Raw genomic sequence first — 13900 nt, 5'->3', positions numbered from 1 at the left:
ACCAATCCTACGCTTCGGTGACCTGACGGTCGACCAATTGGTGCGTGTGTGGGCGGGCCTTATCGTTCTGAACCGATGTGAGTCACCGCCATCTTGATTCCAAACTTTTCATTTCTTTTTCCCGCTTTCTGCGTCTTTAAAAAAAAAAGTTGCTTTTAAAACACCAAGGGCTAAAAATTCAGTTTGGGGCGCCAAGCTCGCCTGGCGCCGGAATTACCGCTGCGCGCGGAGCCACTTGCGCCATCGGGATATTCAGTTTCTGCACCCCAAATGGAAGCGGGCCGCTAAACGAGGCTTCCCGCACCCCGCTTGGGGCGCTGAAACTGAATATCGGCGCGCAAAGGGCCGCAGCGCCACACGCTGCGGCACGGCACGCTGCGGTACTGCAGGCCTTCCTCCCACTGTTAAGGGGGAGGTGCCTGCAACAGCGCGATCCCCGCTCGCGAGTGCCGGCAAATGAGCCCGGCACCAAGGAGAAGTGCCGGGCTCTCGGGGAACAGCCGGCAATGCCGCGGGGGGGGGGTGTAGGAGACCGGCGACGGAGGTGCGGGCGCCGGCCGCACCTCCACCTTAACTAGCGCCACTACCAGCCACAGGTTGGTCCCTGTGTACCGGTCGCTATTTGCAGCTGGCGCTGAAGAGGCGGGCGCGACCAAATATGGTCATCGGGGCGGTAGCGGGGCGCTGCGCACACCCTCCCCCTCCCCTCCCCCTCCTCCCACTCCCTCCCTCCCCCTCCTCCTCCCCCATCCCCCTCCCCTCCCCCCTCCACATCCCCCCTCCCCCTCCCCCTCCCCATCCCCCCTCCCCTCTCCCCTCCCCATCCCCCCTCCCCCCTCTCCCCCCTCCCCATCCCCCCTCCCCTCTCCCCCTCCCCCCTCTCCCCCTCCCCATCCCCTCTCCCCCTCCCCCCTCTCCCCCCTTCCCCCCTCCCCCCTTCCTCCCCCCTCCCCTTCCACCCCTCCCCTTTCCCCCCTCCCCTTTCCCCCCCTTTCCTCCCCCTCCCATCCCCTTCCCCCCTTCCCCCCCTCCCCCCAGTCACGCTCTCTCTTCCCCCCAGTCGCTCTCTCTCTTCCCCCCAGTCGCGCTCTCTCTTCCCCCCAGTCGCTCTCTCTCTCTCTCTCTTCCAACAACAACATGCCCTCAAAAATCCCTCGCACCACCGGGCACTTCAGCTAGTATGTTATAAAAAGATTTTTAAAATACTATGTTGAAATAACAGGATACTGTGAAAACTGTCTGCACACTGGCATCGCTTACAGGAAATGATTAAATCGGAAGAACTAAAAATATCACCTAATTGAACTTGCCATTGAAGTGAAACTTTGGTTTGGTGCAGCATTAGTTTATTGGGCTTGGTAAAACAAAATAACTTTTTGCAGTCATATTTAATTTACAATTATGGGGTCAAAGTTCCTCTGGGGGTGTAGCTACGGTATAGTGCAGGCATATTTCACGTTGCAGGTATGGGGAGGGGTTCTCTGAGGTGATCTCATTTACATTGGGAGGTAGACTGGGCAATCCCTGGTCTGGGAAGGGAATCAAGACCCCAACTTCCTGTGGGACAGAGAAAAGAGGAAAAAGACTCACAAGCTGGAGGTCAATGGGTGAGGTCTGCTGAGAGAGAGGCAAGTAAACCCCAGGCAGGTTACCTTAAAAGAGTCAACCGTGGCCAGTGTCTGTTTCAATATCAAGAGTGACCAAAATTAAGTATATTTAGCCTGCTAACCAAGCCAAGATGGTGTAGCGTGATTTTTTTTCCTTCTGATTTACAAGGAGGGTCCTAGGTTAAGTTGGAATAAGTGAGCCTCACTTCGCTAAAGTGTTAATCAGTCTGTCAACTGGAAGATTGGAGAAGGAGGGCACATGCAAAGAATCTGGTATCCAGTTCAGAGAACAAAGGGGACACATTGTTACACTCCCCGAGCCCCAATGCACAATTAGATACTTGGCAGTGCGAGTTAATTCTGCCGCATAAGAGCCATGGGTCCGCTTACAGGAGAGACCAGTGGCACTGAGCCTGAGAGAATATCTACAGTAGGCCTGAAACTTGTAGCTGGCGCAAATCATATTAAAGTACATCAGTGCATCATTTACACAAACATTGCAACAAAAAAATACTACCCAACCATCTTTTCAGGAAAACAATGTCCCCTTAATTCCAAAGGAATGGAACAGGATAATTACATAGAATGTACGGCACAGAAACAGGCAATTTGGCCCAACTGGTCCGTGCCGGTGTTTATGCTCCATTGAAGCCTCCCCCGAACCCTATTCATCAAACCCTGTCAGCGTATCCTTCTGTTCCTTTCTCCCTCATGTGTTTGTCTAGCACCCCCTTAAATGCATCTATGATATTTGCCTCAATTACTCCTTGTGTTAGCAAGTTCCACATTCTAACGACTCTCTGGGTAAAGAAGTTTCTTCTTCGTGACTATCTTATATTTATGGCCCCTAATTTTGGTTTCCCCCCACAAGTGGAAACATCTTCTCTAAGTCTTCCCTATTAAACCCTTTCTTAATCTTAAAGATCTCTATCAGGTCACCCCACAGCCTTCTCTTTTCAAGAGGGTGGGACAACAGATATACTGATGGTGTCCCAATTTCTATATTCAATGTTTGAAACAAGGGATTTTGCTTAATATAAGCCAATACCAATTTTCCCCTTTGGCCAGACTTTTTGCCATCCCTTTATCTCCATTAATATCTGTGTTTCTACCATAATCACAATCAAAAACACCACAAGGTGGACATTTAAATATTTTAATATGGTTGTTATTCTATAATAGAAAATAAAAAAATGAAGTAAATATGAAATATCCAGATCATTGTTAGCAGTGACTGCAATGAATACTTCTCAGCAAAAGCAAACTCCAACTCCTTATCTTATATACATCTATATAATTAAAAAGTCTTAAAATTTATGAGGCCAGTTATAAAGGTACTGTTTAAATCTTAGATAAATTTGTAAAATTAATGGTTACTTAGGTTGTTGTGGAAATAAATTATTTATTTATTTTTATATGCAATCTAATCACTGTAGCAAAAAGCCCAAAGATGGTTTTACAGTATTTAAGGAGATAATATTCTCATTAGTAGGAATGATTTTCTTTATACATGCTTCCATTTTAAAAATTATTTTCCTGAAGCAATTTTGTCAGTCAGAATCACTGACTCATTTAGGTGGGAGAGGCACAGGCCCTCTGTCAACTCTCAGTTCTCTCTTTTCCATTCTCTGCGCTCTCTCTCCTCTCTGAGCTCTCTCTTCTCTCTGGGCTCGCTCTCCTCTCTGGGCTCTCTCTTCTCTCTGGGCTCTCTCTCCTCTCTGCGCTGACTCTCCTCTCTGGGCTCTCTCTCCTCTTTGGGCTCTCTCTCCTCTCTGCGCTCTCTCTCCTCTCTGCGCTCCCTCTCCTCCTTCCTTTCTCTCTCCTCTCTCCCTGTTTTTTCGGGGTTGTGGTCGTGGATGTGGTGTGCTATATTCTTCATGGTGTTGTCCAGGGACTGGAATTGGTTGCCTTAGCTGTTTCATCTGCTCTCTGAATTCCATGGGTATTTTCAGTTCAGTTTGCAGTGTGTGTTCCACCACTAAAGGGAAAGAAAGAAAATAATTAATTCCAAGTTACAAATTCTTCATACAAGCAAAAATCAAGAAACTAGGATATAAAGGAAAATTCTTTCATTAACCTATCATTGTAACCCTCCTTAGGTTAACAAAGGCTTTTTTCTTTAACTTTACCGGCAGGACAATATGTGCCCCCCACCCCCAACCTTTGCTATAGGTATTTATTCACTATTTGAATGCCAAAGGATGAAAGCAAATTTCAGCTCTGTATTCACCCCAAAATTAGATAGGCCCTTGATCAGAAGTTGCAGTCAAAACTCAGAATTGTTTCAACTGACTTAAATGTTGAGGGTAAAGAGAGAGCCAGCTCAGTAATGAATGCCTTAGGTGTAGAAATGAGCACAGAAGTAGACTGTCGAGTACCAAAGTAATTTAAATTGAGTTGAACTGAATTCAGTGGATTGATTTGGTTCAATTCACCTGCTCCAGGCTAGGATGGGCATGTTGTTTAAAAATTGTTGGCACATATGCAGAGAGAATCAAAACGCCCCTCAGCACAAGCAAGCAGCCAGTCCCTTTGCAGCATCATTAGTTTGTTATTCTCTTGCTGAATATGAAATGAGCAGCTGTCTGTCTGTTGCTTTAACCCAATCACCTAAAGTAGGTCAGTTTTATGATAGCAAAATACTGCAGATGCTGGAAATCCAAAATAACAACAGAAAATGCTGGAAAAACTCAGCAGGCCAGGCAACATCCGTGGAGAGAAAATAGAGTCGACGTTTCGGATCTAACCCTTTTTCAAAACTGGAAAGGAAATGAAATAGATCGAAAGGCCGGGCTGGGAGAGAACAAAAGAAGTGAAGAGACATTAAGAGGTATTCAAAACGAGACGAGATGGTGATAGGACTAGTGGAGACAAAAGACGGCTCCAGATTAGGTGTGAAATGCTCTGGCAGAACGAGAGACAGCTGCCATGTGGGAGAGAAAAAAGAGCAAGGGGGGAAAGGGCCAAATCAAAGATGTGGATAAAATATAAGCAAAAATGTAATGGGGGCCGAGGTTATGATCTGAAATTGTTGAACTCGATATTGAGTCCGGAAGGCTGTAAAGTGCCTAATCGGAAGATGAGGTGCTGTTCCTCGAGTTTACGTTGAGCCTCCGTGGAACAATGCAAGAGCCCGAGTACAGTGAGGTCTGAGTGGGAATGGGGCGGTGAATTAAAGTGACAGGCGACTGGAAGCTCGGGTCCCCCTTACGATGCCACCTTCCACACCAGTGCTTCCGACATGTCTTCCTTTTTCCGCAACCGAGGATTCCCCTCTACTGTGGTTGACACAGCCCTCGACCGAATCCGTTCTATCTCCCGCACTTCTGCCCTCACTCCTGCCCCTCCCTCCCGGAACCACGATAGGGTTCCCCTTGTCCTCACCTCTCACCCCACCAGCCTCCACATTCAATGGATCATCCTCTGCCATTTCCGCCACCTCCAAAGTGATCCCACCACCAAACGCACCTTCCCCTCCCCTCCCCTTTCAGCATTCCGTAGGGACCGCTCCCTCCGAGACACCCTAGTCCACTCCTCTATCACGCCCAGCACCCCTTCCCCTTCGCCCGGCACCTTCCTGTGCAAGCGCAGGAGATGCAACACCTGCCCTTATACCTTCCCCCCTTTCCACTGTCCAGGGCCCCAAACACCCCTTCCAGGTGAAACAGCGATTTACTTGTACTTCTTGCAATCTAGTATACTGTATTCGCTGCTCACGATGTGGTCTCCTCTACATTGGGGAGACCAAACGCAGATTGGGTGACCGCTTTGCGGAACACCTCCGTTCAGTCCGTAAGGGGGACCCCGAGCTTCCGGTCACCTGTCATTTTAATTCACCACCCTATTCCCACTCAGACCTTACTGTACTTGGGCTCTTGCATTGTTCCACGGAGGCTCAATGTAAACTCGAGGAACAGCACCTCATCTTCCGATTAGGCACTTTACAGCCTTCCGGACTCAACATCGAGTTCAACAATTTCAGATCATAACCTCAGCCCCCATTACATTTTTGCTTATATTTTATCCACATCTTTGTTTTGGCCCTTTCCCCCCCCCCGCCTTTTTTTTTCTCTCCCACATGGCAGCTGTCTCTCGTTCTGCAAGAGCATTTCACACCTAATCTGGAGCCGTCTTTTGTCTCCACTAGTCCTATCACCATCTCGTCTCGTTTTGAATACCTCTTAATGTCGCTTCACTTCTTTTGTTCTCTCCCAGCCCTGCCTTTCGATCTATTTCATTTCCTTTCCAGTTTTGAAAAAGGGTTAGATCCGAAACGTCGACTCTATTTTCTCTCCACGGATGTTGCCTGGCCTGCTGAGTTTTTCCAGCATTTTCTGTTGTTATTTAGGTCAGTTTTATGTTTTGTATGTCTGGTGAGTGCCCGCCCATGCGGGGTATAAGAGCTCCATCAGTCTATTTATTTCCCTCCACCAAATTTCTCCCCTTGCCTTCTCTTCTTTACTGAAGGCATTGACTCTTTCCGTGGGAAAGTAGTCACTGTTTATGTGTGAACTTAAACAGCGAGCATTGAAAAGCTACTCAGCCACAGAGCGATCACAGCCAAGCCCAATCTGTTCTCACTCAATGACCACAAACATACACTTCCAGTAAGGCTTATTAGCTGACAATCAGAAGCAGAAACACTAGTGGATTTTCCATTCCTAACCCAGAAACACTGAGAAGATCTAAGACTGGGAATCAAACCTGGGACCTTCCTGCTCTATATGGCTCAACTATTCAGTGCCTTCACCAGCTGAATGATCGGGTCAGAGTCCTTGCCACTTTAAGAGTAATTACATCTGCTTGCTCCATGGTGGTCTAGATAATTAGGCACATGGGGGGAAAAATTCAGTTGTTTGTGCCTCCCGTTAATGCCTTAAGAGGGCACTAATGGGGCGCAAAGCAACTAGTGCCCGGGCGCGGTGATGCTTGTGCCGCTCGCGAAATTATCTAGGCATTTTGCAGTGGCGCTAAACACTGCCACCACAATCTCTTGCGCCGGCAGATCGTGACGCCAATCAAGTGCGCAATGCCCCAGTAGTGCTCTGGACCGGATATTGAGTGGCGCCCCCCTGCCTTACCACCTGCCGCTAGCAACGACAGGTTGAGGGGAGCGTTATGCTGTCAGAAAGGGACTGGGGGAGCGCTATTTAAAGGCGGCCGCTTCCTGCCTTTTTTCGTTGGTGGCATTTGTGCACTACGCATTCTGAGAGAGAGAGAGAGACTTCTGGAGAGATTCAACGCTGTGTGAAGGAGTTTTGCGTACTGAGCAGCACTTTGCAGGTTCATTTTGATATGCACTGCCTTGCTTTGCCAGCGCTCTGAGTTAGCACCTTGCTCTTCGGACTTTGCACCTTAAGACATCTGTGAAGCGTCTGATTTCACGCTCCAATCACCTCCAGGGGCGATAAAAGCCAAGGCGCTAAACTTTGTGCACGGCCGATAATGGCGCCCCAAACAGGGCGATACTGAATTTTTCCCCCATGGTCTTTATTCAATGCCTTAAGAATAGGGTTTGCCTCATAGTTACTGATGAGACCCCTCAATATTTCTTGCTTATTTTCCTGTGGCTCAGTGGTGAGCAAGCATGTTCGTTCTCTGATATTTTGGCCTGAATTTTCTGTACCTGGGTGGGCCGGGTGCGGGTGGTCGCCGCAGTGAGTCGCGACCCGGTTCTTCTTTCCATTCCACTCCTGAGATCGACTTTCCCTTAATGGCCCCTATTAAGGCAGCCCTGCGTGTTACCCGGCCCTATTAAATGGTGCGGGTCTACTGGCGTCATCGATGACGCGTTTTCAGCCGGGATATTTAAAGGAGCCATGGTCACATTGCATTTGAAGGTTCATCTAGGGTTGTGCAGGCACTGCACTGGACCATTGGAGTGTTGGAAAGACGAGCAAACATGACTGCACAGAGACAGAGGGCTGCACCCAGGTTCTCAGGTGACTCCCTCCATATTCTTGTGGAGGGAGTGAGAGCACGCAGGGAGGTCCTCTTCCCTTCCAGTTGGCGGAAGAGACCTCCCCAGCAGACCAAAGGAGCTCGGCTCTAAATAGCAGCGGAAGTCAACAGCAGGGATGTTGTCAGGAGGACCTGGGTGCAGTGCTGGAAATGTTACAATGATCTCATTAGATCAGGAAAGGTGAGTGCAAAGCCACACTCAACTTCATCCTGTTGTGCCTCTCATCATATCCCCATCACTCTGCCTTCTCAAGCCTACTCCAGCACATCATTACTCACACCAACATACCTTGCATGTCCACCCACCCCTCTCTCTCTATCTACATTATCACATCCACATCTGACTAACCACCCTTCAAACTCACCCTCATCCTAATGCACTCATACCAACTAACAACACACAAGGAGGCCATTTGGCATTGGCACCCCACTCCCTCATAGTCACCCTCTAAAGATGTAACCCATCCATTCCTTACACCCATTCCATCACTCTCACTCAACCTTCTCTTCTTTCCCTCCTTGCAGGAGAAGAGAGCCCACAATTAGTGTAATGTATTGTCACATGGTTTCTCACATGGTTTGGTATGAGCATGCTCAGTTCACTCTGGCCTAATAAAGCAAGTACATGGACTAGCAACTCATCATGTCTCTGTCTTCATTTGTTCGACCCACATATATTACATTTTGACAACAAGGATGGGATCCCAAAACCATTTTTAGGGATCATGGAAGGACACAGTGTTCCACCTTCGAGTGGACAAGTTTAAGGTGAATTTGTGACACTTAAACTGAATTTTGCGATGTTTTACCGTTAATGTGCATGCAGAATTGTCTGTGCTTCACCTTCGCGTGTATGCATACACAGCAACAGTGGCATTGATTCTCACAGGTACACAGGTAGCGTGCTGAGTCACTGTTCGACGGGATCAGGACAATCATGGCCGCACCTACAGGATTCATCAGAAGCCTTGACATGTATGACCGAGCTTGCGAACCATTCAGTTCTTACATTGAACGGAGGGAGATGTTTTTTAAGGCCAATAACATTATTGAGACCGAAGGTGCAGATGAGAATGGTCAAGCTCAAAATAAAGTAATTCATGAATGGAAGAAAGCAGATGTCTACGGAACATTGACAAACCTACTCCGCCAAGGAAAGCAAAACATGTGTCATTTGAAGACATTGTCGAGACCTTCGAGGACCCTTTCAGCCCAAAGCCGTTAGAAATAGCAGCGAGCTATAAGTTTGGTATGAACATAAGAACATAAGAAATAGGAGCAGGAATAGGCCACTTGGCCCCTCGAGCCTGCTCCGCCATTCAATAAGATCATGGCTGATCTTGGACTCAAAGCCACTTCCCAGCCTGCTCCCCATAACCCTTCACTCCCTTATCTTGCAAAAATCTGTCTATCTCCACTTTAAATGTATTTAATGAACCAGCCTCCACAACTCTCTGGGGCAGAGAATTCCACAAATTTACGACCCCCTGAGAGAAGAAGTTCCTCCTCATCTCAGTTCTAAAATGGTGACCCTTTATTCTGAGACTGTTTCCCCGAGGGGAAACATCCACTCTGCATCTACCCTGTCGAGCCCCCTCAGTGTCCTATATGTTTCGATAAGATCACCTCTCATTCTTCTAAATTCCAATGAGTATAGGTGTATTGATTTCTTTGTGGGTTCAATGACGAGACATTTATGAAAGAGAATGAGTTTTAATCTAAAGTCTGTTCAACTCTTTATACAGCATTCAGGAGACACCATTATGCTAGTCATGCATCTAGAACGAAACTGAAACTAAACTAACTGCCTTGCTTCTCTCGGTCACATGCCCTCTGCTGGTCAGGCACAAGCAATCAATACATGTAATCATGCTATTAAGGCATCATAATCGAACAGGCAAATACCATCTCTATTTGCTGATATCATTACATCTCCTTTTCTTAAAACAAAAGTATTTTACTTTTAACTAACAACATGTTTTCTTTGTATTAATCTGCATTTTAACTGTAACACTTAATGAACTTACATTATCATTATCATGATCAAGGTTTTTTAACCTTGCTTTGTGTGTTCACATGAAATATGTAAATACACTAGAACTTGAAGAAAGAATAAGATAACATTACTTCCTTCTATAACAATAGTCCTTAAATTTGCTCAATGAGTCTCTCAGGAGGCTTCACGTGTCTTGAGGATTTTCTGATTGATTGTCCTTGAATTTGAGTTGTTGCCTCAGATGATGTGTTCTCAGCTGTGTGATCAGGTTGTTCAACAGTATCAGTCTCTTGACCTGCTGTGGCTGGTCCCATGAGAAGATCTCGACAATTTCTTCTCAGAACAGCACCCTCATCTGTCTGAATGGTGTATGATCTTGGTTGAACTTCACTCAGGACAGTTCCCTTCTGAGTCCATGTGTTTGTTTTATCTTTCAACCTTACTTGGTCACCAGTGTGGAGTTCAGGTAGGTTTTGTGTTCCTCTGTCATAGTAATACTTTTGCTTTTCTTTCTGTTGCTCTTTGAACTTCCTCACTTTCTCCCCCTCTTTTGTTTTCAGGAGGTTCTCCGGGATGGGTAGGTTTGACCTTAGCCGACGTCCCATCAGGAGTTGGGCTGGTGACATACCACACTCGAGCGGCGTTGTGCGGTATACAAGCATGCTCTGGTAGAAGTCAGTTCCACTGTCTTTTGCCTTGTACATCAGTCTTTTCACTGTGTTTGCGGGCTCTCCTGGGTCAACAGCTCTGGACAACGTGTCTGCTGTATACATCAGCTTACCCAGTGTGTACGCAACATTCAGTTCATCATAGACTGTCTCTCCTTCGCTTTCCACAACGAGGACTCTCTTTACCAGGTTCAGTCTCTCACAGGCTTTTAAACCTAGTATGGCTTGCACATCCTTTGGCACCACGATTAATGCTAGCGTGTGCTCTCTGTCCTTGTGTGTTACTTTGAAATTGCATCTTCCTTTCACTGGTATTTCAGTACCTGAGTATCCTGTCACTTTCACTTTGATTCCATGTATCTTTGGTCTGGGTCTAATTTTCTTAAAATCAGTCTCTGATATCACATTAACTTGTGCTCCAGTATCCAATTTAAATGGAATGTGTATGTCATTCACTTTTAGTGTCAACATCCAGTCTCTTTCTTCTTTTTTGTTTTCAGACACAACATCTACATAGAACTCCTCTATGTCGCTTTCATCTACTGCATGGACCTTGCTTTGTTGCACTTGGTTCTTGCAGCAACGGGCATAATGGTTGTTCTTGTTGCAACTATTGCATTTTTTACCATATGCTGGACACTTTTTTGGTGGATGCTGTGTACCGCATCGACTACATGACTTTCGATTGTCCCTTTCATTTTCGTTCGCTGGCCACGCCTCTTTTTTCACATTGGCGCTCGTTTTGTTAAACGGTTTGTATCCGTTCTTTCTCACTGCATCCACGTTGCAGCTATTGTCACTGAACAGCTCCTTTGCCTGCAACTTCACAGTCTCTGTAGCCTTACACAGTGCTATGGCTTTTCCCAGGTCTAGATCTTGCTCTCTTAGCAGTCTTTCCCTTAGACCATTATTCGGAATACCACACACCAGTCTGTCTTTTATCAGCGAGTCTGTCAATCCCCAAAATTCACACGTTTTGCTTCTGTTTCTCAGTTCAGTCACATACTGATCAATAGTCTCACCCGTTTTCTGTACACATGTGAAAAATCTGTGCCTCTCAAACGTCACGTTACGTTTAGGTATGCAGTAGGCCTCAAACTGTTCCATTATTTTATCTAGCTTCATTTTGTCTCCATTAGCAGCAAATGTGAAGTTATTATACACCTCCAGCGCTTCATCACCCACGACATGTAAGAACAGTGACGATTTCCTTTCATTATTTTTCTTGTCAGCTCCGATTGCTGATAAATACAACCCCAAACGTTGTTTGAACCTCCTCCAATTTTCAGCCATATTACCTGTCAACTGAAGCGTCGCCGGTGGGTGTAAACCTTCCATTTTTTCACTTCGTTAGCTATTCTCCAATGGTAAGTAACGATGTTCTCTTTTGGCTTGCTAATTTGTGGAGAGCTGATTTAACTTCAGATATTTTCTCTTCATCTCTTTCAATCCCACTTCTGACACCATGTATTGATTTCTTTGTGGGTTCAATGACGAGACATTTATGAAAGAGAATGAGTTTTAATCTAAAGTCTGTTCAACTCTTTATACAGCATTCAGGAGACACCATTATGCTAGTTATGCATCTAGAACGAAACTGAAACTAAACTAACTGCCTTGCTTCTCTCAGTCACATGCCCTCTGCTGGTCAGGCACAAGCAATCAATACATGCAATCATGCTATTAAGGCAAATACCATCTCTATTTGCTGATATCATTATATTTAGGCCCAGCCTGCTCAACCTTTCCTCATAAGTCAAACACCTCATCTCTAGAATTAACCTAGTGAATCGTCTCTGAACCGCCTCCAATGCAAGTATATCCTTCCTTAATTAAGGAGACCAAAACTGTACGCAGTACTCAAGGTGTGGTCTCACCAATACCTTGTACAGTTGTAGCAGGACTTCCCTGAGAAACCAAAAACAAAGTGAAACCATCAGTGAGTACATTGTAGCTCTTAAGAACCTGTCTTTGCATTGTAACTTCGGCACATTTTTGGATCGTGCGTTGCGAGATAAGTTTGTGTGTGGACTGGTGGATGAGCGCACACTGTCCAAGTTACTGAACACTCCGAACCTCACGTATGATATAGCATGCAAAATTGCCCTATCTATGGAGATGGTGTCTAAGAATACTAGGGAGCTCCGTCCAACTCAAGTAACTAGTGCAGCTGAGGACTACAGTCACAAAGCCACTGCCAAACCTCAAGCTGTGAGACCGAGTCAAAAGCATGTTGGCGAGAGCAGTTCAATGAATTGTTTTTTCTGCAATGGAAATCACTCACCACAGTCCTGCCAATACAGAAATGCGAAGTGTTTTCACTGCCAGAAGCAAGGCCATATTTCAACAGGTTGCAGAGCTAGATCTAAAACAGGAAATAAGAACCATTCTAGTGGCATTGCAAAGCAGCGACAACAAAAGGGAGGAATTCACAATATTGAAGTGAACACACATGATATTGAAGAACTAGGCATCTACAGTATCTATGCTATTAGCGGCAACGGAGCTGAGCGGCGGACCTGCGAGAGGCACAGAGTCAGCGAGAGGAGGATAAAAGGAGCTCGGAGAGGAGGCCTGGGACCGGAGCTGAGCAGCGGACCTGCGAGAGGCACAGATTCAGCGAGAGGAGGATAAAAAGAGTGCGGAGAGGAGGTCTGGGACCGGAGCTGAGCGGCGGACCTATGAGAGGCACAGAGTCAGCGAGAGGAGGATAAAAAGAGCGTGGAGAGGAGGCCTGGGACTGGAGCTGAGCGGCGGACCTGCGAGGGGCACAGAGTCAGCGAGAGGAGGATAAAAAGAGTGCGGAGAGGAGGCCTGGGACTGGAGCTGAGTGGCGGACCTGCGAGAGGCACAGAGTCAGCGAGAGGAGAGAGAGAAGTAAAAAGTAATCAAAGTGTGACGTCACCAGAAATCAGGTAAGTGATTGGTTGGTGAGTATTTCTCTCTTTCTCGCTTTTTTCCAAACTTAATTTTTGTGGTTTATAATTTCTAGGGTCTCTGTTGTGTAGCGGGGAGTGCTGGTAAACAAGGGCCCTTGAGTATATCATTTAATTGTAGTGTAATTAGTGATATTGATTTGATTTAATTTAATTTGAATTAATTAAAGGTTAAGTCATGGCAGCAGAGCTCAGCCCCATGGCATGCTCCTCCTGCACTATGTGAGAAATCAGGGACACTTCCTGTGTCCCTGACGACCATGTGTGCGGGAAGTGTATCCAGCTGCAGCTACTGACAGACCGCATTGCAGCACTGGAGCTGCGAATGGATACATTCTGGAGCATTCGTGATGCTGAGCACATTGTGGATAACAAGTTTAAGGAGTTGGTCACACCGCAGGCAAAGGCTGCACAGGCAGGAAGGGAATGGGTGACCACCAGGCTGAGTAGTAGGCACAGGCAGGTAGTGCAGGGGTCCCCTGTGGCCATTCCCCTTTCAGACAGATATACCACTTTGGATATTGTTGAGGGGGATGGCTTATCGGGGGAAGGCAGCAGCAGCAAACTTCCTGGCACCATGGGTGGTTCTGCTGCATGGGACGGGAGGAAAAAGAGTGGCAGAGCTATAGTGATAGGGGATTCTATTGTAAGGGGAACAGATAGGCTTTCTGCGGCTGCAAACGAGACTCCAGGATGGTATGTTGCCTCCCTGGTGCAAGGGTCAAGGATGTC

At 46.7% G+C, this 13900-nt stretch overlaps 1 protein-coding gene across 2 annotated transcripts in view; it reads right to left on the bottom strand.

Annotated features, from left to right (window-relative positions):
• Nucleotides 1-2749: 2749 nt before the first annotated feature.
• Nucleotides 2750-13900, bottom strand: part of LOC147107597 (T-cell surface antigen CD2-like) — a 60288-nt gene continuing 49137 nt past the window's right edge. For both annotated transcript variants that reach the window (XM_086006757.1, XM_086006758.1), the window contains exon 5: nt 2750-3585. In XM_086006757.1, coding sequence (XP_085862883.1) covers nt 3176-3585 — 410 coding nt within the window. In that variant the 3' untranslated portion in view covers nt 2750-3175. The remainder of the gene's footprint in view (nt 3586-13900) is intronic.

This window comes from Somniosus microcephalus, chromosome 14 (genome assembly GCF_052327205.1).
Source record: "Somniosus microcephalus isolate GS21.2 chromosome 14, FLI_Smic_1.0, whole genome shotgun sequence".
NCBI lineage: Eukaryota > Metazoa > Chordata > Chondrichthyes > Squaliformes > Somniosidae > Somniosus > Somniosus microcephalus.
This window is presented reverse-complemented; position numbering and strand designations above follow the sequence as displayed.